The 25,501-nt window shown below is 37.3% G+C and overlaps 1 protein-coding gene across 11 annotated transcripts in view; it reads right to left on the bottom strand.

Moving 5' to 3' along the window:
- FNDC3A (fibronectin type III domain containing 3A) overlaps positions 1-25,501 on the bottom strand; it is a 129,249-nt gene that overhangs the window by 8,221 nt on the left and 95,527 nt on the right. For all 11 annotated transcript variants that reach the window (XM_067292000.1, XM_067292008.1, XM_067291989.1 and 8 more), the window contains 15 exons: positions 24,641-24,798; positions 23,452-23,511; positions 20,898-21,036; positions 20,167-20,220; positions 19,393-19,517; positions 15,523-15,697; positions 14,583-14,669; positions 11,529-11,667; positions 9,774-9,842; positions 8,273-8,391; positions 6,472-6,577; positions 6,209-6,384; positions 5,083-5,196; positions 2,070-2,219; positions 1,702-1,985 (listed from right to left, as the gene is read on the bottom strand). In XM_067292000.1, the coding sequence (XP_067148101.1) occupies positions 1,702-1,985; positions 2,070-2,219; positions 5,083-5,196; positions 6,209-6,384; positions 6,472-6,577; positions 8,273-8,391; positions 9,774-9,842; positions 11,529-11,667; positions 14,583-14,669; positions 15,523-15,697; positions 19,393-19,517; positions 20,167-20,220; positions 20,898-21,036; positions 23,452-23,511; positions 24,641-24,798 (1,955 nt within the window). The remainder of the gene's footprint in view (positions 1-1,701; positions 1,986-2,069; positions 2,220-5,082; positions 5,197-6,208; positions 6,385-6,471; positions 6,578-8,272; positions 8,392-9,773; positions 9,843-11,528; positions 11,668-14,582; positions 14,670-15,522; positions 15,698-19,392; positions 19,518-20,166; positions 20,221-20,897; positions 21,037-23,451; positions 23,512-24,640; positions 24,799-25,501) is intronic.

Raw genomic sequence — 25,501 nt, forward strand, 5'->3', positions numbered from 1 at the left:
AAGGAAAGAGAAAAGAGGTAAATCCATAGCTTAGGTATTATATCAGGAGAGTTTAAGGAAGACTACAGTAAAATTTTAGGGGCTTTTTATAACAGAGTTGATTCATCTGAAAATAAAGGGGTGGTGTCCAGCCACTACTCTTACAAAACGCTGATATCACTGGTACCAGATCTCTGGGTGCTTGCAAACACAAGTCATCTTGGGTCTGCTTGGAAAAGGAGAGGAGAAACTAAAATAAGTCAAAGGAGGCTGAGGTGTTTGCAGAACTCGGTCCCTGTGACAGGATTCAGAGATGATTTTTTTTGTTTGTTTTGGGTAGTCAATGGAAAACTCTACATTGGTAGTAGGTTTACAATTAAGAATCAACAAAAGTAGCCAAGAAATTTATTTCTAAAATGGAAAGGCAGAAAAACAAATCTGAGGCTACCCTGCATACTTTACAGATCTCAAAGGCAACTTTACAGATTAGCAAAGTGTGTCTAAACTCATTTTTTAAAGACTAAGGTTTGGCTGTTTAAAATACTATCTAGGTAACAAGAAAAAAATAATCACAATAATTCAATCTCTAAAACAACCAACAACCATGGTTTCAAAATACAGGAACATATTCAGGTTTAAGAATAAATAGATTTTTTTTCCACTACAGCAATATCTAACATTATGTTAATTTATTATAATAGACAACAGAGGTTGATATATGTGATTTCTTGTTTTCACAAAGGAAATATAGCTTGTAAAATGTATTCCATAAAAGCACTTCCATGAGTGAAATGTTTAACCATCTTTGCAGTAGAAGTGTCTCATTTTTCAATTTGCTGACATGGAGAGCAACAGCTCTTTAAATTGTCAGAATCGTTGTTTAATAAGTATGAAATGCACAGAAACATTTTAGTCTTACATACAGCATTAAAAAAGGATGCAAAATTAATCTTTAAAATTAAGAACTCAGAAAATTACATACCCAGCTGATATCCCAGCTATACTGAAATCAGTATGACCTTAAATTCTGATTTCAGTGGGATTGATATTTCCCTTTAAGTTTTAACACAGAAGACCTGTACTTGTAACAGGAAGGTGGAGTGTCTAGATATAGAATTATGAATTTTTACATGTATATTTTTCAGTAACCTTTATTTCAAATATAATGGATTATTTTGGTAAGAAAAATTTTCAAAAGAGATTTCAAACTGATTGACAGATTTTCAAACTGACATTCTTTCTGCTGCATGTCTCCCAAATAGATGGTATTTCTGCAGAAATGGCATTGCAATGTGCGATAAGCTATCATTAGATCAGACAATCCAGTCAATTAAGACTGCTGATATGATCCTTCCTTGAATGGATTTTTATCTTGTCAAACAGATTAGAGGTCATCTATCTATGGACCAACCAGGCCAAAATAACTTTACGAATCTGAATCTGTAATCTGAATTTGGTTAGCAAATTGATGCATGAACGAGAGAAATACAACAGATCTACCACAATAAACAAACCAAAATAAATTGTTCTTGTAAGGAAAATAAACACACACAACTCATTATTTATGAGGGCCATGATTACAAAGCTTCCCTTTGGTCCATGGTTACTTACCAATACTTCTCTGAGAGTAATGTAGAGAATAAAACTATATGGAAACAAACAAAAAAAGAAACTTCTCTGTGGAAGGAAGAGTAGGCTGTCAAGCGCCTTTGCACAGCATACCTGTATGTTGTATCTGGTTGCAAACCATCTATAAAATAGCTCAGAACCTTTCCAACAGTTATTGGCTGCTTATCTCCAAAGTCTATGCTGTAGCCAAGGATTTCAGATCCATGGTCACAAGGTTTTTCCCAGCTTATAGCAAGGCATGTGGAAGGATAATAATGTGGATTTTCCACTTCATCTTCACTTAGTCCCCGAAGACAAGTCACAACTGCAGGTACAGAGGCTGGAGTCATACATGCTACTACTTCACTGAAAGGGCCTGCACCTGCAACATTCACTGCCTGCAAATGCAAAGTAGACCATGTTTTTATGGCAGGCGTGATTCCTGTTTCCAGATTTCACTGACAATAATTTTATCTCTTTACCTGAACCCTGCAATAGTATATAGTGGCGGGCAAAAGTCCTTTCACTTCACAGTTGAGCCCAGGCCCACAGTAAGAGATCTGCATGCATCCTTCCACACCGCCCCACTCCAGTCGATATTCTGTCACATCAGCTCCATTACAAATGGGAACCTTTAAAATGGATACAAATCGTTAGAACTTAAATTCACTAACTAAAAGCCAACCACACTCACCACTTCTATGTTGTTTTTTCTATAAATCAGCAGAGTGTGGATAAAATTTTTATACCAGTGTGTCAGAGGGCTGTAGAAATTCCATAGGAATTTCACCCTCTGATTTCTTTGCTGATTTCTGATGTAATACAATACAAATAATGCATTATTCGCCTTGAGTCACTTATAGTTTAAAATCAGTATTTATTGTTGCCGGCTACTCTACACAAAGCAAGCAACTGTGATTTCAGTTGGTTAAATACAGAAGTCATCTAATTGAGGCATTTAGCTTAGGAGACTAAAGAGACAACGGAAAGAGCTGGCCTTTTTGAGAGGATGATTTACTGTACTAAAGTTTTCTCTGGCTGGGTCTAAAGTGCAGGGCTGACAAACTTTAAAGCACACTGGTTGCTGGCTTCCCTATCTTCCAGTTTAAGGGTCTCTTTCTTTGGAGCACATCATGGCTCTCTTGCACAGAAACCAGGTCGCGAGGGTAGTGTGAAGGGGGAAATGGTGTACTCGGTCTCATCTCAGAGAGAATTGGGAAGCGGCTGGGACAGGCACCTGTCTGCTCAAGTAGCCCATTTTTCTTCACTGCCTTCCCTAGGAATCCAAATTTAGCCTCTCAGTTTTGGGAATTAAATGGTTTTAATACTTCCTCAGAAATAATTATCTGAGATACAGTAAGTTCAGGAGTACCACAGTGTCAGACATAGGAGATGAGACTACAGAAAGATTTCAGCAGTCAGTGTAAAAAACAAACAAAAAAATCTAAAAAGCCAAAAAATCCCCCAAACCAACAAAACTCTATTTTGTCATGGAACCCTCCCCCCCCACCAAAAATGCTGCTGCTGTTTTCGACTAGCTATTCCAAGACAGCAATCACACTGAGGCACGGGATAATGAATAATTGCTCCAAAGAGCTTTTTTTCCCCTTTGTTTTGAAGGAAAGAGAGCATTCCCTGGTTTCAGCATTAGCTTTTGTGAAGATAAGCGACTGCATAAAACATCATTTGAAAGGATAACATTTGATGCTTCTGAGCTGTAATTGATAGGGACTCCCTTTCTCTTCTCTAATTTATGATGAGGTGTGCTTGGTCAAAAGAACTCTACACGGCCTCTTAACAGATCGTGAAGATGGAGACATTTCTCAGTGTTATCACTGCTGCTCCTTTAGCTCTAGTGGAGTTTACCTTAACTGAAGCAGGGGAATCCAATCCAACAAGTTCACGGATGACGTTAAATTGGAGGGAAGTGTTTGATATGCTGGAGGGAATGGCTGTCAGAGGGATTTCAACAAGTGGGGGCTGATGGAAACCTCATGAAGTTCAACTAAGGGAAAAGCAAATGCAAGGTCTTGTACCTGGGATGGAATAACCCCATGCAAGAGTACAGGCTGGGGACTGACTGGCTGGGGAGCAGCTTCACCAAAAAGAAGCTGGGGGTCCTGGTGGGCAAGCTGAATGTGTCAGCAAATGTGTCCTCGATGAAGGCTAACTATATACTGGGCTGTGGTAGCAGAAGTGCAGCAAGAACGCTAGAAGTAGTAATGACTACCCTCTACTTAGCACTTGGGAGAGTGCATCTGCAAAACTGCATCCAGTTGCTCCCCACAACAAGGAGGACATTGACATACTGGAGTGAGTCCAGTGGAGGGCTATCAAGATGGCTTGGGGACTGCAACACATGATATTTGAGGAGAGGGAGAGAACTGGGTTATTCAATCTTAAAAAAAGGCGGCTAAGGGGAGATCTTGTTGCCTTAAACTACTTATTGGGAGGGTACAGAGAAGACAGTGTCAGATTCTTCTTGGAGGCGCAGAGTGATAGGACAAGAGGCAACAGTCTCAATGTGCAGTATAAAGGATATTCTGACTGGACGTAAAAGAAAAAAATTCCACAGCGTGAGACAGTTTGCCCACAGAGGCCATGGACTCTCCATCCCTGGAGCTATACAGAACTCAACTGGACACAGCCCTGAGCAACCTAGTCTAAATTTGAAATTAGCCCTGCTTTGAACAGGGCATTGAATTAGATGACATCCAGAGGACCAATCCTACCTTAAATATCCTGTGATTCCATATAGCAGGTATCTAAAATTGGTCAAATTAATCCTACCAAAATATCCTAAGAGATTTTTTCAGAAGGGTTTGCCTTTTAGACAGTTAGAGAGAACCCTTCTGACACCCCCAGTATGAAACACTGAACTCTTCTTTCCAGATAAAATGTATTAATCTTTTCTTCGTGTGGTTCTATAATTCAGACGCTTCACTCCATCTCAAGCAATTAAAAAGTTGTGTGTAAACAATATTTCCAGATAGAATCCTCCTTTTTAAAAGCTTAATTTTTATCTACTGCATTCTTTTTAAATCAGATAACTAAGTACTACAGGTTTATAGGAAGTCTGTTTGGCTTTTGCTACATTACTACTGATGTAATTATATAAAATCAAATCAGCTTATAAAAAGCAACAAGTGTACAATAATCCACTGTATTATGTGGATGTATTTACTGTAAAAAAACATAACTACATTAAAGAAAAACTTTAAGAAGGGCCTGCATCACTCAGAAATACAGTGTAGCAGTTGTGGGAAAACTCTTAAACAAAAGAAGAAAGTAAGATCTCAAGTATCTGCAGATTACTGAGTTAGGGCTGACATATATTGGCATGGTTTATGAACCTCTAAGGTCTTACCTGAACAATACTGGATAATCAGGTAAGCACGTTTAAAAAATGTGATTGAAATACAGTCAAAAACTTTTGAATTTGGACTTAATTTAAAAGACAAGCATGTTAAGATAAGGATGACATTGCATTCTTACCTCCCAAGACACCTGGGCACATGCAGCAGACCTGCATGCCACTTGAGGGGGTCTGCACTGATCTGGTGGTCCAGGTGCTGTAGTAATTTCACATTTTTCTGAGTAAGGTCCAAACTATTAAAAAGGAAGTTCATGTAATTAACTTTTTAAAAACAAAATTACTACTTAAATGACAGTTTGCCATAGTAGGAGCATGTAATAGTCTGAAACTTTGTATTACTTGCTTACAAAATATATCTTTGTAAATTGTGGATTAAGGATTTACTTCAGCATTTGACTATTCTTCCGAATAACTGCAAGACTCTCTTTTATGGCAAATGCAATCAGAATAAATCTGATATTTTGAACTCTAAGGCAAAACAGGAAAGTACTCTCCAAATCCTTCTTTTAAAGCTACATGAATGCTACACCACAGTGACACAGAACAATTTGCAACTGCCTTTTTATCTTAATGAAATACAGGATTCAAAAAACACTGCAATTATAAACTAGTCTTTTGAGAGTTAGAGGTTAGGTCAGTAGTTTAAAGTGTTAAGCTGCAGACCTCTCCATTAAAACTGTCATGATCAGCTGACACTGTTTATCAAGTGAATGTTATTAAACAAATGCAAGCTCTCCTGTCTCTGTCTTTAAATCAGGACTTTGGCAACATAAGTAAAGCTTGTTCTACAGCAAAAGTTGATCTAAAAACATCTAACTCTCCAACATGAGAATATATTCTTAGACCTGACAAAACATGTACTTGGAGGTTAAACAAAATAATAGAATAAAGTCAGAAAATGCTAATCATTTTGTTCTGGAAAGCCTACATCTACAAAAATAAGGGGCAAACAGTTTACAAAGCTTTATATAGAAAAGTTTACTATCTTATTCACATTTCTCCAACATCATTATTCAGATATAACTAGCTGTATTCTCTTCTCTTCACCTAAAAAGCCCAGAAATATTATGAACTGATGTTTAACTATTTGCTCCCACACAGCAATAAGCTATGTGAACCAAGTGAATCTATATTAGGAAAACCTCATTATAATAATTATTTTAAAAAGTGCTTCTTTTAAAAGAGAAGTTACTTCACAGTGACTGCACTCTCTGCAACTCATTTCATTTCGGACTGCCTCCTTACCCCAGCCTTGTTAGCTGCTCGCAGTCTGAAGTTGTATATCCTCCCTGGAAGAAGGCTGCTCACTGTGCATTCAATATCAGTGCCCTGGTAAACCTCTCTGTGTTCATCGGTTTCCATCTGAAACATTTCCAGACCGTAACAGGTAATGGGTGAACCACCATCAACCTGAGGTGGTCCTAAAAATCAGAAAGAAAAAATTGTTTAATTTTAACACCTAACACATTTTGATCCCTTGCACTCACTAACAGTCATAATACAATTACCCCAGCGTAGCTGAATTTCTCTTGCTCTTGGTCTACCCTGTAGCCTTGGAGGCTGGCATGGACCAGGAACCACTGCTGGTGTCTGCACTAGCAAAGAATCAGATGCCTGCAAAGGAAAAGAAGATTAATGAAGTCATTTAGGCCAAAACAAGTGCTGTCAATTACCTCACAAATAAAAGCAAATACTTGAGGCAGAAACAGGATCTTTCATTTCTTGAACACAGCCTCAAATATGTGAAGTCACTTAAGTGACCTGGTATGTATTATTTAGAATACCTACACAAAACACGCTAAAGTGATCACAGGATATGCAAAATAACCTTTGCCTTTGTGTTTCTGTACACATACAAGAAGTAGAATTAAAAACAAAAAGTTATATATCAGTACAAACCTAGCATGGATGCCAGAGGTATGACATGCTTACTGAAAATTCATTTTCTTTTCCTCATGGGAGCAAACTACTGCAGTTTAATGCACACTACGGGTTATGTACTTCTTTCTGTGCAGAAACCTCTCAAGAAGCACACGCGGACAAAAATGACAATCAGAAATGATAAAAATGAAATTTTCACTTTTTCATCGCTTAGTAAGATTTAACACACAACAAACTTCCAACTCCAATTTGGAGAGTGCACAAGAATATACAGCATAATAACATGCAGCAGATGAAGCTGGTAAGCCTTATGATCTCAAAGAGCATCATTTCACAACTGCTTTCTACACATGTTCAGGTAATAGGGGACTGGAAGATGGGCTGCTTTTCATTTACTTTGAAACGTATTGTTGCATTGAGAACAGATCTTACACAAAAAGCAGAATGCATCTCGGGAGACCTATGTGCACCAGGTGACTGGTAAATATACTGTATTCCCTCTTCCGCTGTACAACAGGTGTACTGAACTGCAGCAAGAGGGGCAGCACTGCAGCTGAGCCAACACCACGGCAGGGCTATGCCCTGGAGGAGTCCAGATCTGTTCTTAAGATGAGGTGGCTGTGGGCACACCTACTTTCACAGGAGACTTCTATGGCAATGAAGAACACATGAATTTGATATAGTAAGGGAAAAATCTGTGTAAAATTTTGACCAGGGATACAGTAGATTAGCTTCACAATGAAACCTTGCTGGAAATCTGGACACAGCCAGGGCTGGCTTTGCTAGACTTGGTGTTGGGAAGAAGGGAGAAGAACAGACCATGACATATTGGGGCTGGAGGTTGAAGTAGGCCACAGAAGTGAGGGGAAAGTGTGTGTGTATGTAATATGTATATGTGTGGAAGCATGGTAGGGCATACCAAATTATAAGGGAATACTGAAAAGTAGGGCAATGTGAACAGCTTGATAGTGGCTGCCACAAACACTGGAGGAGACTACAGAGCCCAAGCTTGCCAGCTTGAGGAAATGCTCCTTCCTTCCCTACCAGGTGGACTGGCTCAGCTGCTTAGACAGGGTGCTACACTGATCACATGGCAAACATGCAATTTAGATTGCTGCCTTGGGTTAGGACAATATAGACTTAAGAAAGGTCATTCTATCAATGTATTTTACAGGAAAAAGACATGGTATCTGTTTCTGTAAAATACAGTATAAGAAGAGAATGTTCATGTTTATTGTTTTAAGATGTGGGCAGAAACTTGAAGCACTGTGCATCAATACTGGAACTTTTTTGACGTGCTAATTATGGTTATTTGTTAGGCACTTCTATACAACTATCCCTCTGACAGTATTTGTTATTAACTGCTGAACCAGCTTTTCTTAACACTAGAGAAGTTTTATTTAATAAAAGAATATTAGCTCATATTACCGTGCTCTGTCCTCCTTCTCCAATGCAATATACACGCAAGCGATAGGAACAACCAGGATTTAGTCGGTCACACAAGTGTTCCCTAGCAGCTCCACTGTATATTATGTCCCATTTGTTTCCTGAAAGGTTAAGAATAAGTGTGCAATGAACCAAGGTGCAATTTTCTACATTGCAGTACCAGCCACAGCAGGTATCCTAGCTTCACTAATAAGTGTGTGCCTGACATCTGTCAAAAAATTTAAGGCTTGCTTTGAGTTTCCTGGAAAAGATTTAATTATTGCATAAAGATAGTTTCCTAGACAAATTTGTGTAGATCTGTTGAAGTGAAATATCTCCCTTGTTTGGTTTTCACATTAACTAAGAGAGAATTTACCTTTAACAAAGTAGTTATTACTGGGTCAGCAAGCGCTTTTAAACATCATAACTAAATTAAAAGGCAAAATATATAAGCAAAAATTTCCATGGAAAAGAAACTTAATTGCATCATGTACATTCATTTTGCACATTGTGACTACAATTTACAATTGATAAAGCTTGATCCTGTATTCCTGAATGGCCCAGCAGCACCTGACATAACGATTTCTTTCTCTACTATTCAGCCAGATTCTTAATTCAGAACCTCTTTAGCATATTCTCTCTCTCTCTCTCTCTCTCTCTTTCTTTCTAAGAGCTTAAGCTGGAAACCTTGGCTCTTAAGTTGCCCAACAATTCAATGCATCCTAGAATTCCAGAGGATTAGGAACTAAACATAATACTCAGCTCACTTGATCATCATCAAAGATTCAGGTAAATCTTTCTGAAGGTGATTTAATGCAGACAGGCATTCAGGAAAGTGCTAGACTATGTATTAAATCCACCACAGGTGACACCCCTGACGGGGCTGCCTTTATAACTTGGGGATGGTGCACTGTCTTAATCTGACACAGCACTGGAAAAATATACGTGTTCATTCTCAACATGACTGTTCCTTAATTCAAGATGGTAACTTGAAAGGCCTAGATTTTCAAATAATCTAGCTGGATAGCTTTATGCCCAATTTTGAAATACTGTTATTATTTCACTTGTGCATGAAAGGACAGAAAACACAGCAGAAATATTTATTCTAGCTGGATCACTGTTCTCATTAAATGCTGATAAATACAACACTAATGTTCCATTCATCTCTGCCACATATGCAGCAAAGTTGTGTGGCCCTGTCTTTGCTGCCCTAAGCTTATTGTAATACAGAAAAGTGTCACTTGACTTCCAAAACAGAATACTTCTAAGCAAAAGGTTAAACTTGGAGCATCTCTTGCTGGAGTTTTGTGGCATCTTTCTAAGCCAAAAAAACAGAACTTCCAGTACGCAAATATCAACATCTCTATGTTTTTAATTATCACAATCCCCTGCAATTTCATTCATTATCATAATACATATTTTACTCCTCCCATATAATTTACAACTAAAGACATACACAAAAAACCCATATAGCTCAATGCAAACATATATGTCTAAAACTTACCATTTAAGCCTTCAGACATTTCCACAACATATGTATTTATTGCTGCTCCTCCACTGTCTTTTGGTGGATCTATCAAAATATAGCAAGATTAAAATCTTTGTAGCTTTCTGGGAGAATCTGCAAAAGGCACAACTGACACCAGCTGGACACAGGTGCTCATTTAGATAAATGGCCATAGCATCCTAATTCAAGAGAGCAAAGAGCCATTCAAATGCCCCACAATCCAAATCTGCCAGATCACAACCCTTGTATAATCTATGGTTGGAAGTATGGTAAGTGAATCCAGTACCCGGGAGCTGCCGCAGCCAACATTTCAGTTACTCTGAAGTGCCATGGAAGGCAGCCTGATTATGGTTTCAGGGACATAGATCCTCATGGTCCTATAATTTGCACTGTAGATAGGAAAGGATTCTTACCATACTGATATACAAGTAAGCATATTTCAAAATGACTTAAGGACAGCATTTCAAAAACCTTCAAATATTTTGGGACAGAATGGAAAAGAGGCCAGAAGTTTTACACTGAAAAAAATCTCCTAAATATTTGATGACACTAGTATAAATTGAGTGGACTATCCTCTCCTAAGACAATATTCAAGTACAAGATATGAACCTACAGAAACAGGTTTGACATATCTTTGACATATTATCCTCCTGTTCTTTCTCAGAGCTGACTTAAAGGACACCAAAATTAAAATAAAGTGGAAAAACAATATTTTTGACAAATACAAAGGCAGTGTAACACTTTAACACAGAAGGGCACTGCTACCACAACATTACATTATGTATGTGCTGGAAGAAACCTTGTCGGCTCTTAGGTATTATTCATCACATCACACATGCAAAATAAAACGAGACTTATATGGTAAATAGAATTTTTTTGGTTAGAAAGCAGCAGTCAATTTACTCCAAATAAGAAATCAAATTATCACATTAATTGTCACTCATGCAAAAACAGATTATACTTCAAAAAATGATTATAAGAAGTTCTATATATAAATCATACTTCAGAAATTTTCTATTTACAAATTAGATATTTCCAATGACTTCACATATTATAGATCACCCATAAGATTAAATTCTCAGGCCCTGATTTAGCGAAGCACTATGCAAAGATGCAAGACTGGACTTGCTGAGCACTACTTGAACTCTACAAGTTTTTATTAATGCAAAAGAACCTCTGACACTAAAGAGACTATTACAAGGAAATAGGTGAGAAGTTTAATTACTTGTGACAAAAAATAAAACCTTTAACTGTTTGGTTTTCTGCTAAAGTCTTGTATCAACACAGAACTGCTTCACCTTCTCCTAATTCACATCATAATGGTAAAAAAACTGGAAAGGAAAAGTTTCCCAAGATCCTTAGCAAATAAAAACATTTATGTATCAAAACGAATATTTCTAAGAAATAGGTTAAACTTGGAGCAGCTCTTGATAAGGCAGAATTTTGTGGCATCTGACTTTTTTGTCAGAGAAACAAAACTTCTTAGTACATAAATCAGTGTTGCTATTTTTTTAATTATTGCAGTCCCTGCAGTAACAGTCCCTACTATAATATATATATTATTCTTTCCACATAATTACACTATCATGTTGCCACCCTAAGTATTTTGGATCAATATTTTGCTCAACTGAGCCATTACGATCCATTTTGATGGAACTGAGAGCAAAATACGGAAGTAAAACCTTGCCTTCTACATACCTACATATACAAAATACAGAGGACAACCTATAGAGAGCTGGACAGTAACCTTACCCCAAACTATTTTAAAACTCTGTGCGTGAATTTTTCCTTTCACTGAGGGCTTTGAAGGTACTCCAGGCTTGTCTGGGCAAGTAACATATTCTACTGCCTCACTTGGACAGCTTTTCCCTTCCGAGTTATAGGCAATGACCTGTAAATACATAAAAAATTATTATAAACACAGAACACATGCATTTGCTACTGGTTTGCTATTTCTTGTTGATGATAAGACAAAATTTAGATGTATGTGTAGCCAGACAGATTGATAATAAATCAAAAGAAATAAAATCATCATATACCTTAATTCTGTGTTTTTTGTTAGTCCCATAGTTAGTCAACCACTTTACTGAAATTAAAAACTGCTGTGAATTGCTAGCAAGAAAATTTTAGTTTTTTAAAAAATGAAAAGATAAAATTAGTCATTGCAAAGTTGCAAAAAATCACAGATCTTCCATGTTCTCCGGATTTTCAAATGTTGGTGTCTAAAATTAGACTCCTACATCCTTATTCACACACATAAAGCGCCTGACTGTAAAAGGTACTCAGGATCTGCAGATCTCAATGATATTAATGGAATCTGTGGCTGCACAATATCACGCAAACTATCTTATTTAGAAGTCAAGGATTTGAAAACTTGCTTTTTTAAACAATCTGAGACGCTCAGAAATTAGGACTAAGAAACACTTCTTTTTACTGGAGTTATACAGTTTATCTATAATGAAATATGTGTCAGAAATTTTTTTTTTTATAAAAGCATGGAAACAGAAAAGGTGAAAAATACATATTGCAAAGTGGCAACTTTTAAACCACAGTATTAAGTCAGTGTTTCTTCCATTTCAAGGGAGACATTGAGATATTGGAGAGTCCAGCAGAGAGCCAACAAGATGATAAGGGGGTTGGAGAACCTGACATCCGAGGAAAGGTTGAAGGACTTGGTTTGTTCTGCCTAGAGAAGAGAGGGCTTGGTGGGGGGATCTAATCACAGTCTTCTAATCCCTAACAGGTAGTTATGGAAGAGATGAAAGCGCTCCCTTCACAAGGATGTGTGGTGACAGGACAAGAAGCAGTGGGCACGAGTTGTGTCAGAAAAAACTCTGGCTGGGTCTAAGAAAAATATTCATCACCATGAGACCAGAGAAGTTCCCAGATGACTGGTGGGAACTCCCTTGCTGGAAATACTGAAGTCTCAGCTTGATGGGGCTAGGGCAGGGCTGTATAGCCTAATCTAAGGCCCTGCTTTCAACAGAAGGTTCGCCCAGATGATCTCCAGAGTTCCCTTCCAACCTAGACTCTTCTATGATTCTAAGAAAATAAGTTATTCTTCTTTATACTTCCTGGTTGTGCTTGCAGTTAGTTTAGCACATATTCCGGTTTGTTTTTAGCGAAAAACTAAGGAACCTAAAAAAAAGGAAGGCTCAAATCAGTTGAAACTACAAATTATGTAAAAATCAAGTACGTTTCATGTGGCTTTTAAATTTGTTTAAAAATTCAGCAGAATTCAACTGATAGCTGTAATGTCAGGACAGACTGAGAAGAGGAAATGTGAGCTAACATGCTTCTCAGACATTATATCTCCAGATACAGTTTACAAGATTAACAATTATCTGTTTTTCTTTGTGCTCTTAAATTTGAAGTTAAACAGGCACAGTTAGCATTTATGTATTATAATACGTTTTCCAATAGTTATAAAGCTTCTTTCAAAAGCCTTAAGGAATATTACTACTAATTAAGTCTTTCCCTGTATAATAAAAAATAGAGACCTAATTAACACAATATTTGTTTCTCCTTTATACCTTGCGTGCAAGTAAGCGGAGACTTCTGTTTACAGATTTAAGAAAAATCATATGAACATTTTGATTTTTTATTTTGAATAACAAACATAGGATGCTTAAGTTAACTATGTATTTACTAGTAATGTGCATGATTAACACGTATGATTACTTTCAAAGCAACACTATCATCAAGTCCTGCAAAAGCTAGTTCCAAAATAATTAGCTGTTCTTTAGTTTAAATACACATTTGGCCATAATGTGTTCTAGACAACCCTGCCTGAGCAGGGGGGTTGGACTAGATGATCTCCAGAGGTCCCTTCCAACCTCAACCCTTCTGTGATTCTGTATACACTGTGTAATTTTTAATTATTTAATTAGTAATCCTGTTACAGATAAAATCCAAGGATTGTAAGATGAATGCCTATCGTAACTTTTTCTTGCTTCTTAAAAGGTAAGCATATTCACAAGTGTTAAATACCTGTTATAATTTGAAAACAAATCTTTAAATGTTTTAGTGTTAATTAAAAATAACCAAAAACCAAAAACCAATTCAACCCCAAACAGCTATCTTTTGTACTACAAAGAGATGCTGTTTTTCAGCAGCTGCTGGTACTTCCTTATGAAATAGTGTTTTAGGTGTACACGAGACAGCAGCTATCAACATTTCTTCCCCTTGTAGACAGAGATGAGATCAGTCTGACTCAGCTTCAAGCTGCAGGATGTGCGTTAGCTGTGTTCCAGAAGCCACGCGACTGTTCAAGAGTGGCTTGATCCTGAGCTGGTAAGTTCAGACCCTCAAGGCTTCCTAGAGTGGGCTCAGCACCACGGTAATCTGAATGTTTTAATGACTTGGGTATCAATGCTGTGTTAGCGCTGATCGTGCCTTCTGGATCAAAGTTGGTCTGTACCCAACACTTTCAGATGCATTTAGAGTCTACTTATAAACCACACCAAGTAATATTACCTGTGTATTAGCAACACAGAAACCAAATTTAAAGAAAAACAAAACAAAACACAACACAACACACAACTGCTAAGAACATTGACTCATTAGCTGGAATGATGCATTTCAAGATGCCTGCAATTGTGTCCTGCCCTTTCAAAGGTTCCCATTCTTGCTACAGAGATGGTTAATGAAGCAGGTGTTCAGCTGCTACCATCTCAAGAGACTGAAATTGTAAGAGACACTGGCATCAAATTTTTTTTTTTTCAAAATAAGCCCTCCCCCACTTCTGAGTCAGAATCTCAAGCTATTCTGGTGCAAATAAAACACAAAATATGTGAAAAATCTTACCCTAAATTTGTATTTTGTATTACGCCTCAGATTCTTCACTACGTAGGTAAGATCATCACCATCATATTTTGGCTTGAAACCATATCCCTGCAGAATTAAATATGATTACTTGAAACATTGTATTTATAGACCAGACTGTGTAACATCATTCTAACAAAAAAATTACTGTGCTTCAGACAGTAATTATTATGCCTCTCTGCAAAGTAATAAGTGTAACTTCATTTTGCAAAACCAAGATCTTTTACTTCCACCATGTGGGATGTTGTACATGGAAACAAAGTATAAAAATAGTGAAAAAAAATCAGAACCAACAATTCTCATGCAATTCCAATTCAGAAGAGGAGAAAAGAAGAGTGAAAGAAAAACGTATCTATTGCCAACAGAAATGATACTAAACACTTTCAATGAGTAAAACTGTAACAGGACTTGCTTTAAAATGAATGAAGGTGGATAGATTGAAATGACATCTAAAGGGACCACACTTCATGTTGCAAGGACTTTGTTCCAGCTCTTAGAAGTCTTAATTTTTACACACAAATTCAGTCATGTTCACAGAGTTAAAAGTAGTCTAAAAGCCTTTGCAGGATTAGGGTTTAATAAGACTAATAAAGATTATTATCATAATAAATGATAAAGCTAAGTGGCTTGGTCACAGCAGACAAGTCATTGGGTTTTTTTTGGAAAATTCAGTTTCTCCCAAGCCAGCAAAGATGACCAAATAACACGTAATATAATAGTTTACCTTCGGCAAGATAAGAAATCAAATAAAGAACTTTCTGACCATTTCATTTAAACATATTTAACTTTATGAAATTTCACTAATACACCTTAGAACATTCCTTGTAGAAGACCCCAGCAGAAGTAATCACTGTTACACTGAAGTGCAACAGTACATCATTACAGTCTCTTTTCTTATTGAGAATAAGTATTCTACACTTACTGAGTTCTCATCCTCCATCTCTAATATATATGAGATTCCTTCATCTGATGGTGTTCCTGAGGGTTTAGTCCACTGTAGAGATAACCAAGTAACTCCAGCATTAATCAGCAAAGGACTTGCTGGTGTGGTTGGGGCAGTGCCTGAGGTATGATACAGGACTTCTTCACTAAAACCGCTGTTTAAAACAAACAGTATGTAAACTAACTAGACACAATAATTAATACTTAGAATAACATAATTCTTATTAAACACAGCTATAACAACTTCTTGGATATGCGCACAACTGGAAATTGCAAGCTGGTACATGCAAATGACTTATCAACTTGCCCATGAGTGTGTCAGTAACAAAATATTTGAACAAAATTCGTGTGTTCATATTTGAAAGACTTTTGTGTACCATGCTATTTTGATATGTTTTGATAATCAAAATATTTTGCTTTTTTAATATTAAGTCATTATTCTAAAACTTGCACAATGATGTACGAATACCACAGTGTCCTTCTATTCAAAATGAAAACACAAAAAGATAAAAGTCTTGGGGGAAAGACCCCAAAATACATTCTGCTTCCCAGGCAGCAACCTATGCAAACTGCTACATGCTTCATACTGTGCAGTACTAGTTCCTCTAGTGATTCAGAAAACAGTAGTCTAATAGTCTCATGAAACGTTACATTACTTGAAGAGTTGCCAGTATCAAAGTCTTACTTTACAACGAATGAAAGTACAGTGTACACCAGTGAACCTTCTCACAAAATGATGTTAACCTTATTTGATGACTCTTAGAGAGCCTTACTTGAGGAGAGAATGGAAACAAGGTACAGAAAGGAAAAGCTACTGTGAAAGAGAGGGATGTAAAGCAGGACTACCCTTGCACAGATGGCCTGACAGACATCCAGCTAGACTCTGAACAACTGTTCTCAGCTGACATCAGTTGTAAATTTGCTGCTTCTCTATCAGATCTGAAGAAAGGCTTGTATGTTTGAGAGCTTTTCTGACATTTTTTTAATACATGAAACTAGTCTCATTAAGATACAACTTCGGTCTAAAAGCTATGCTCACTTAAGTGAGTATCGGGGAGCCCTGAAAATAAAATTCTTTGTATGGCTTGAACAACAGAACCAGCTAAATACCCTGCATACCAAAACTTGACTTTCCTGAACAATCTCAGCAGGAAGCTACCTTGACAAAACAGACATGCAGACTACGCAGACATGCAGACTGTGAAATGGACTGTGAGGCAGGAAACAGAAAAGCCAATGTAAAGCAAGAGGAAACTTTTTAATTTTGGGGAAATAGTATTTTTTCTTGAAAAAGTAACAAGCAAGAAAATCTCTGAAATGAAGATGTAATCCATGCATGATATATACTAAAAAAAACCCCAAAACAACATTACGTAGGCAGGCTAAGAAAGCCTAACGAGAGGCTAGACAAACGCTAAGCCCATCTCCATTCACAACAAACCACTGAGGCAGTTACCTCAGAAACAGATCTAAAAAAAAATCATATTAAGAAAACTAACTAAACAATGTGGAGTCTTCATTTTTTTACTTGTTTGAACTGCTCCAAAATACACTGAAATCAGCTAAAAGAGTTCCAGTGATTCCCACAGTGGAATGGCTCTTAAACAATTCACTTAAAAGTACAATAATACTATCTATCTTTAAATAGATTTTATTATCCAATTGTTTAGGCACTGTTTCATGCGTGTTTAGAATTAAGTTTAAAAACATGAGTAACTTACAAAGACAAATATCTATTTTTGTTGATAACATCATTTAGACAAAATCCTGTCTCCAGAAGCCTAAGGTTCTCAACATTCTTCATATGAAATAAACTGCCACTCTTATCTTAATAAATATTATTTGAAGAGATCTCTTAATTAAATAATACTGTAAAGACAATAAAGTGCATCTGCATAGGGCTATGAAATATTGATTTATAAATCTATTCGGCATGATTAGTTTAAAAAAAAGGTACTTAACTGATCAGTGCCTTCCACTAGCTTACACTGCAGAAACGTGTAGTGTGCAGATATTCCTAGAGGGTACATTTACACTCAGAAATAAATGGGGAACAGGAAGAGGACTTGAGCATTGGACCCTGCTTAACTCTCAGCTCACCGTATTTTTTGAATGCTTCCAACTAACTGTCATCAGGACAAAATCCAGGAGCAAGTCAGTGAATAGTTAATTCCAGAAACATCTTCCAAAAGGCAGTACTGTAAGAATGACCGTGCTGGAGCACACCAAAAGTCAATCTAGCCCACTACAGGGTCTCGTGACAGCATCCCAAAGCAGGTGACTAAGGAAAGACATAAGAACAGGGAATATGTATAATACTGCTTTCCCTGAGTGCTTTCCAAAGCCTTCCAACGTGCATCTCAAAGACCTCCTGAGCCAGTTGCTTTTTCCATGTACTTAACAGTCTGCAAAAGATTTCTTTTGCCGAGCATGAATTATCCTGCCCCAGGTCTGGCACCCTGTCCTTTACACAGTCTTTCAACACTGTTCAAGCAGGTATTGCTCCCTCAAACATCTCCTTGTGAATCTCCTTATCAGCCAGCCTTATCCCTTCATCTGAAACCTAGGAACCACTCCCAAGAACTGATGCCTCCAGTAATGTGGGTATAGGCAGAAAAAACAATGTTTTTTTCAAGTTCTCACATCCTCTATTGAAGCCCGAAGTCATTCATTCAAAAATTCAAAGTGCAGTTTGTGCTTTATAACTCCTGAAAAGTAACTATTAAAATAAGAACCACATATCCTAAACATTTATAATAAGCTCTAGAAGTTCAAGAGGATTTTGTAGTGTCATATTCTGCCCATTTCCCGGGTTAACATGGCACTGAAATACCCTAGCTAATTGGAGAAATCCAGGTAACAGGTAAAATGAATATGACAAAGAACATAATGTAGATGTACCTGCAGGAGGCAGTGTGCTTTTCACCAGATTTACTTGCGGCTCCAGCAGAATTACTGACACATCTTTATACTGTCATCACTACAGCTCTGAATTTAAGGAGGGCTGATAAGCCCTGGAAAATTGCTACAGGAGCTCAAGGAACTGTCTTAGGTCTGGCAACATGTCAGAGCAAGTATGCTTCACTCAAACCCAGAGCAGCAGAGAGCACGGTAAGAGGTCCCCTTCTGGTCTGCACAGCATCAGCACAAATACGGCAGGGTTTGACAAACCATTCAGTTCTGGTCCTTCAGCTTGGCTACTTATCTTTGTACCATGATCCCCAGCGTTTTAGCAGGAGTGCTTATTACACCAGACACAAAAGCCACAATTGCAATGAATCTGTGAGTCTGTGCAACATGGTGCTTTGCCAAAAATGCCACTACTAGTAAGAGGGAGCAGGGAGTGAGAGGGAGCAGGCGCAGCCTAGCAGCTTCTGTGAAGTCAGTGCGAGTCTGCAAAGACTGAAGCTAAAAGCTAGCAGGGCCCAAGCTGATTCCATGTGAGAGCAGCCAGGCTGTCTGTGCCATGCTCTCCATGCTAGGGGCACGGCGTACAAATGTTGGAGCAGGTTGCTAAGGGAATGAGGCCAAGTCTGGCAAAAGTGGCTGTATTATTTGCAGACTAAGCTGCTCCTAAGGGGGGCTGAGATTTGTAGTATGTATGTGGTAAGTATGTACGTATGTAGTAGCTGCAGTACGTGGCTGTACCATGCTGGATAACAAGTGGGTCTGCATTCACGGCACAGGTAATCTGCAAACTAGATAATCCAATCACATACTGTAAATTAACTATATAGATCCTATTTGGACAAAAGTCATGTTTCTTTGAATGCCAACACATGCTTTTCCTAAACAAGTACACACGTGCACATATGCATTACATGTTTATGTATATAGTAGTAGTATTTACCTCATCCCCATGTCATTTTTGGCTGCTAGCCTAAAGGTGTACCCCATTGCTGGTGATAGTTTAGTAATCCTATACTGCTTCTGTTGGCCGTAATAACACTGCGAAAACTCTCCATTTCCTCTTCCCTAAAAAAAAAAAAAAAAAAAAAAAGGAATAAATTAATCACTTTATTAAACTAATGAGTCTATCAATTAAACCAACAAAAACTTCAGGTCAACTAATTTTTTGAAGTGTAACATAATTCAAGAATGCCCCAAATGGAGGGGGGGAGATTTATATAATACCAAATAGGTAGTATATAAAATTTTGTATATACATTGAATTAGTTTTTTTTTTTTTCTCCTCCATTCCCCAGCTCCACAGGGTTGGAAGGAAAAAGCTGCACAGACAGCTTCTACAGCTCTGCCAGCTCCCTCTCAGGTTAGTTGTCCAGGTAGGGATCCGAAGATGTCTGTGGAGACATAGCTGACTCATCCTTTCAGGACAAAAGGAAGGGTGTCTCCACAGTCAGCTCTAGAGGGAAGTATTTGACCACCGGTGAAAAAATACTCTATTAAAAGTGACAGATTCCTGTAATTAAAAAATACCTGTTAAGTTATATACTCTAAGAAAAAAATAGGGAAATAACTGTTTTCATAATCTCTTCAGGAATTCACTATTTGTCACATGTCTCTGGACAGAAGTCCTATTTTTCATACAACTTGATGTGTACAGTCACATATAGCTACTTTTAAAAACTATAAAGTGAAAAATGTAACAGAATAACTTGCTTACTTCATCCCATTCTAAAAGGTAACTGTGGATTTTAGAACCATTGTCACAAGATGCCTGCAAATGAAAGAAAGAAAATTAGAACTGTAACTGGATATAAGATCACTTAAAGGAAAAATGCATATATTGGTCATTTAATCAAATCATGACAAGTCCAGTGGAGAGCAAATGATGAGCTCCTCATATGACCGTTTCATTTGCTAAAGCAGTCCTAGTTTGGTCTCCATTCAATGGATGCTTGTATCAATTTTTTTTTTGTTTTTTTAATTCAGACTTGGAGAAAGTGTTCTGGCAGCAGTGTAAAATACTGTTCTACAGAAATTTTCTGAGCAGCTAGACTGCAGGTCTGCTCAAATCTCAGCCTTTCCAGATGATGCCATTTGTGTTCCATAAATAAGCTTATGTTCAAAAACAGAGAAAGAAATTAGTTCAACAGCACAGAAATTAATTATCCAAGTTGCAGGAGACAGGAACTCAAATCAGTCTCTTCTGTTCCACCTCAGTAACTTTATCTACAAAGGCTCTTGGCTTTTATGTGAATCCTTTTCTTTTTGATAAAGTCCGCATTTAGCCCAGAGAACCTTTCTGATAAAAGTATGTCTGAAACTAGTATGTTTGATGAAAAGTTTCGGTTTCAATGAACTGGCATTTTACTGACAAAACAAATCTGGAAAAAAAAAACAAATCAAAGAGCTTTAAACATTTATTTTAAAGTTTTTTTAAACAATTCTTACTTTCCACTGCAGAGTAAGAGAATTTTTGGTCCGATTAGTTATCCTAGGAAGATTTGGAGTATCAGGTTCACAACTCATTGTGGTAAAACTCTCTGCTTCTGAAGGACTCCCCTTTATGCAGTTGCTTTCTGCTTGGACTCTAAAGTGGAAAAGAGCCAGTAACATTTGCTTCAAAATCTGAACATACGATTTCCAAAGAAGACTATTTTGAGTATTCAGAATTAAGTTATTGCCTTGCTAACTCATTCTTAAAATGTTACTGCTATAAACAACAGGTGAAAGCATTTTGGTCAACAGAAATAATGCACAGGAAAAAAATCCTTTACTTTGGATATACATATATACTGTCATTACCATCAGTCAGCTTTATTCTCATTAATATATTTGAAATATGTATAATACTTGTACTTTGGTTGGGAAATAATGGTAATATATTGCAGAGTCATTATCAGCTGTAGACGTTAGTTGATATTCTGAATAATTCTTCTTCTGAAAGTGCTTTCTTGAGATGAGCAAGAGGAGGTATTGTCAGAATATCTTTGATGTTCCTCCAGGAGGTTGCTGAGTCTATGTTCACCCTGTATTTTCCTTTAGTAAGGCTATGCACTAGGTCTTCATGTACATCAGAAGACTGATTTCTTGTCTCTCTCTCAGCAAAGAGAAATTGTTTATTTTTCTAATTACTTTCCTCCAAAATTAAATATGGGATTATTTTCTGGCTTTTCTTCCCTGGCCGTATAGCTATGCCATGTCTCTTTCTTGGGTGAACACACAATGTTACTTTCTTCTGGGTATCTCACACTTGGTAGGCTCATTTCTGATTCCCCTGTTCCTTTTGAAAATCATCTTTTCTCCAATCACTGGTATAAGACCTCTGCCATCTGCTTATAAAAATGCTAAAGTTTTTATGTTTTCATGTTGCCTGAACAGCAAGTCATAGGAAACATGGCTTTGTAAAGTTCAAGAACAGGGAAAGCATGACAAGCATGACAAACAGTTGAGGAGTTGAATAATGTTGCATGAAGTTGTTTGTCATTGCATGCAATAGCAAATATATAATTCATCAGTTATCTTTATATCTTAGCCTTTCTGGTCTTCACTGACTTCAGGCAATGTTCAGACTGGCAGGATTCTGTTTAACTCCTAGTTTAGGAAGAGTTAGATGGATAAGCCTCAAAGAGCAATTCTGTCATCTATTCTCATGTGTACTCTATAATGACAAGGAATAAGAAAGAAAGAACCTGAACGTAAACTGGTAAAAGGGGATTTATATAGGAAAAGGAAGTTCTAGGCTCTGCCCCTATGCTCCGTACATTTTCAATTTAAATGTCATTGGGTAAAATGAATAAACACTACTAAGAACAGAGATGAAATCACAGAGAAACACCTGCATATCAAAGAGCTTCAAAGTCAAGCTCCCATTCCTTTCTTCTCCTGAGCCCACGCTGGGCCATATAATGGCCCAGCTTTAATGAGAGGGGGGCGATAAAGAACAGCCCAACCCTGTTTTGCTTCCAGTTTGGCAATCAGGACAATAACCTGAAAACGGCATTAGAAGATGCAGACTCCCTCACACTGATGGCCAGGAACCTAGCTCTCCCCCTTTGAGCAAATATTTTTTGAGCAAAACCACTCCCAACAAGACCATTATGCAAAGGGAAAAGATTTTCTCTCTAATCCCTACTGCTGATGTTCTAAACTTCCTGTGTAAAGAGGCACTTACCATACATTTCATACTTAGGTCCTTACTCAGAAACATTTCTGTTCCCTTTGCTTTCTCTACCAGCTGCCTCTAAATGGCTCAAGAGAGGCAAATCCTTCATATGCTGCACTTTCAGTTACTTCTCAGAAGATGCTCTCCACTTGCAATTATTTCTTGAAAATACATTTAGGGAAGCCCTAATTTCTGCATTTGCAATTTTATTTTTTTATAATCTGGTATATCCGTATTATTATTATTATTACTATTAAATCAGGAAGTAAGGCAACTCTCCAATATGCAAAAAAGGAAGGAGGAAGAACACCTAACTACATCTTTTCCATTAACAACCCCATGCTAATTCTTCAGTAGGACATAAAGGTGCAGCAGATTCTACCAGAACTGTCGGATTAAATTGAGCTGGGGAATATTCAATAATGTGTATGGGGATGCAGTCTACTGGAGCAAAGTGAAAGCAGCACAAAGTGTTCTTTAAGTGGCCAGTAGTGAAAACATTCTTGTGCAAGGTACGCATCTGTGCCATCTCTGCATTTTCCTCAAGGGGAAAAAAATACAAGTATCACTGTGTTGGCATGACAAAAGATGTAAAGAGCATGGACAGTTGGATGAAGGAGCAACAATATTCTCTTACGTCTTCCAGACTGGACTGAGTGGACAACTAAGCCAAAATGTTTGGCTTGAGAACAGCAGTATCTCAACTAATTACCACAGTGACTCAAAGGAAGATGAGATGTGATAAAGAATCTCTGAAGGCTTATGAAATGAAATACACAGATACAATGACATTTTTAAACATTACCATTGAATTTTATGGATAAAAAGGAGGGTACTCACTTTACATGGTAATCAGTTGCTGGCCTGAGATCATTTACAGTAACTCTGTTTTCTTCTCCGCTGGAAAGAGGTATGATTTGGTTTAAGAGACTGTTTCAGAATCTCAGACATTTTTAAAAAAGATACATCACCCATCTAACCCACTCACGTAACACCGCAGGACTACACCCGTAAGAAATATATTTGCTAACACTTTGTTTCTGCTGCTAAATATGGCAAAATAAAGATGGATTTATGTTCGAATTTTAGGTTTTTTTTGTTTTTAGAATGATCATTTTCCTCTTTACTACGTAACACCAGCTGCATGTGCTAGAGTACGTCCCTGTGTATGCATGTATGTTATTACATTAAAAATACAATGAACTGCCAGGCCCTTTAGAAACACTGATATTTATAACAACTCTCCAAGCATCTGAAAACTGTAAATGAGTGCATATAGCTACTTCTGATAGCCTAGAAAACAGAAAAGACACCAAAGTGACATATATTCATCTGCTTTCACTGAGAACAGCTTACGTCAGAAGTATACTCCTTTCTTTCCCTCTAGCTTCTAGGACAGGGATATCCAACCTCTGATTCATGAACTTCTCCGAAGAAATCCATGCAAGGTGATTAAGATAAACTAGTTAAATACAAAAGTTTTATATAATTATAAAGAGCTGAACAGCCTTAGTAGTAAATTTTACAGGCAAATTTCAAATTCAAAGTTGGAGAGTTTTGCATGTTTTGCTGCTGCTAGAGTTGTGTTCTGTGGGAATCTTTTTACTTTATTTCATGTCATAAAGACTGCCTCATGCCAAGAGAATTCCCGGGGAAAGAAGGGATGGCCCTACTGGGAGTAGAGGTATATGCCAAAGTAAGTAACTACAAATACAATTTGTACTTCTCACTGTTTGTATATCTCACTATTTGAGAACCCATAGCCTCTACTGTAGTTGGCTGAAATACAGCTAAGAGATGCTGGAAGCATGCTTTAATATCAAAGAATAAAGTCTTTAAATTCTAATCATTGGTAGACACTTCAGCAATAAAACAGCCACTTTTACTGAAAAAAGTAGTCTGCTTCAAAAGTGAAGTTACACAAAACTGCTAATTATTTCAATCTGCAGACAACAGGCAGACTTTTAATGAGGTTTTAACGCACATAATTCAATGCAATAGCAATTAAATAAAGATAATGAACACCTACCTATATACGGTTTTGTATTTTCCATCTTTTCCGGTGTTTGAAATCATGACTTCATAAGTATAAACCTCTCGTATATTATTCTTGTCAGTGTCTTCTCCGATATCGCTAGATGGAGGGGACCAGGCAAGCAGTGCTGTTCTTGCCTGAATGTCCGATACCTGTAGAAACACAACTCTTGAGAGTTCTGCCATTTAAATGCTACTGTATTTAAGTGCTGCTTTGCTATGTAGGACAAAATAAGAGAGAGGAAAATCATATACTATTAGCATATCAGAGTATGTATACTGATATGATAGTTACTAATTCATTTTTACAGATGAAACCAGGCTGGAAATACCAGAAATGTCATTTGAAAACTGCTATCCTAAGGCATAGCCTGCAAAGAAAACTTTTAAGAAAGGAATGCCACCTAGTGGTTAAACACAAAGGAACAGTTTCATTCATGAAGCACAGAGGATGGTGAGCATATATTGTGAAATCAGTCATTTCATTAAACGGCAATGTTTCAGGCATTTTTTGAAGTGACCAGCATTATGATTTTTTAAAATACCTTTTCATTGATTCATTAGGTTTTCATATGAAGTATGTAAGAGCTCAGGAAAGTCTCCAAAATGACTGGCACTACTGTAACAGACACATAAAGAAATTGCTTTGGGCACTTAATGATGACTGTGAAAAGCAGACTCTTCCATTAGATTAGAATCTATTTGGTAATTACCCCAGTACACTTTTGTTAATGGGCGTATTAACCTGGTGACTACCTGAGAGACTATTCCAATTTCTGTTAGTGGAAGAACATATTCTGAACTCAGGTGCTTGCAATGAATCATGCTCAGAAAGTGCATATGCCTATGGGCAACA

Source organism: Apteryx mantelli, chromosome 1 (genome assembly GCF_036417845.1).
Source record: "Apteryx mantelli isolate bAptMan1 chromosome 1, bAptMan1.hap1, whole genome shotgun sequence".
Taxonomy (NCBI): Eukaryota; Metazoa; Chordata; class Aves; order Apterygiformes; family Apterygidae; genus Apteryx; species Apteryx mantelli.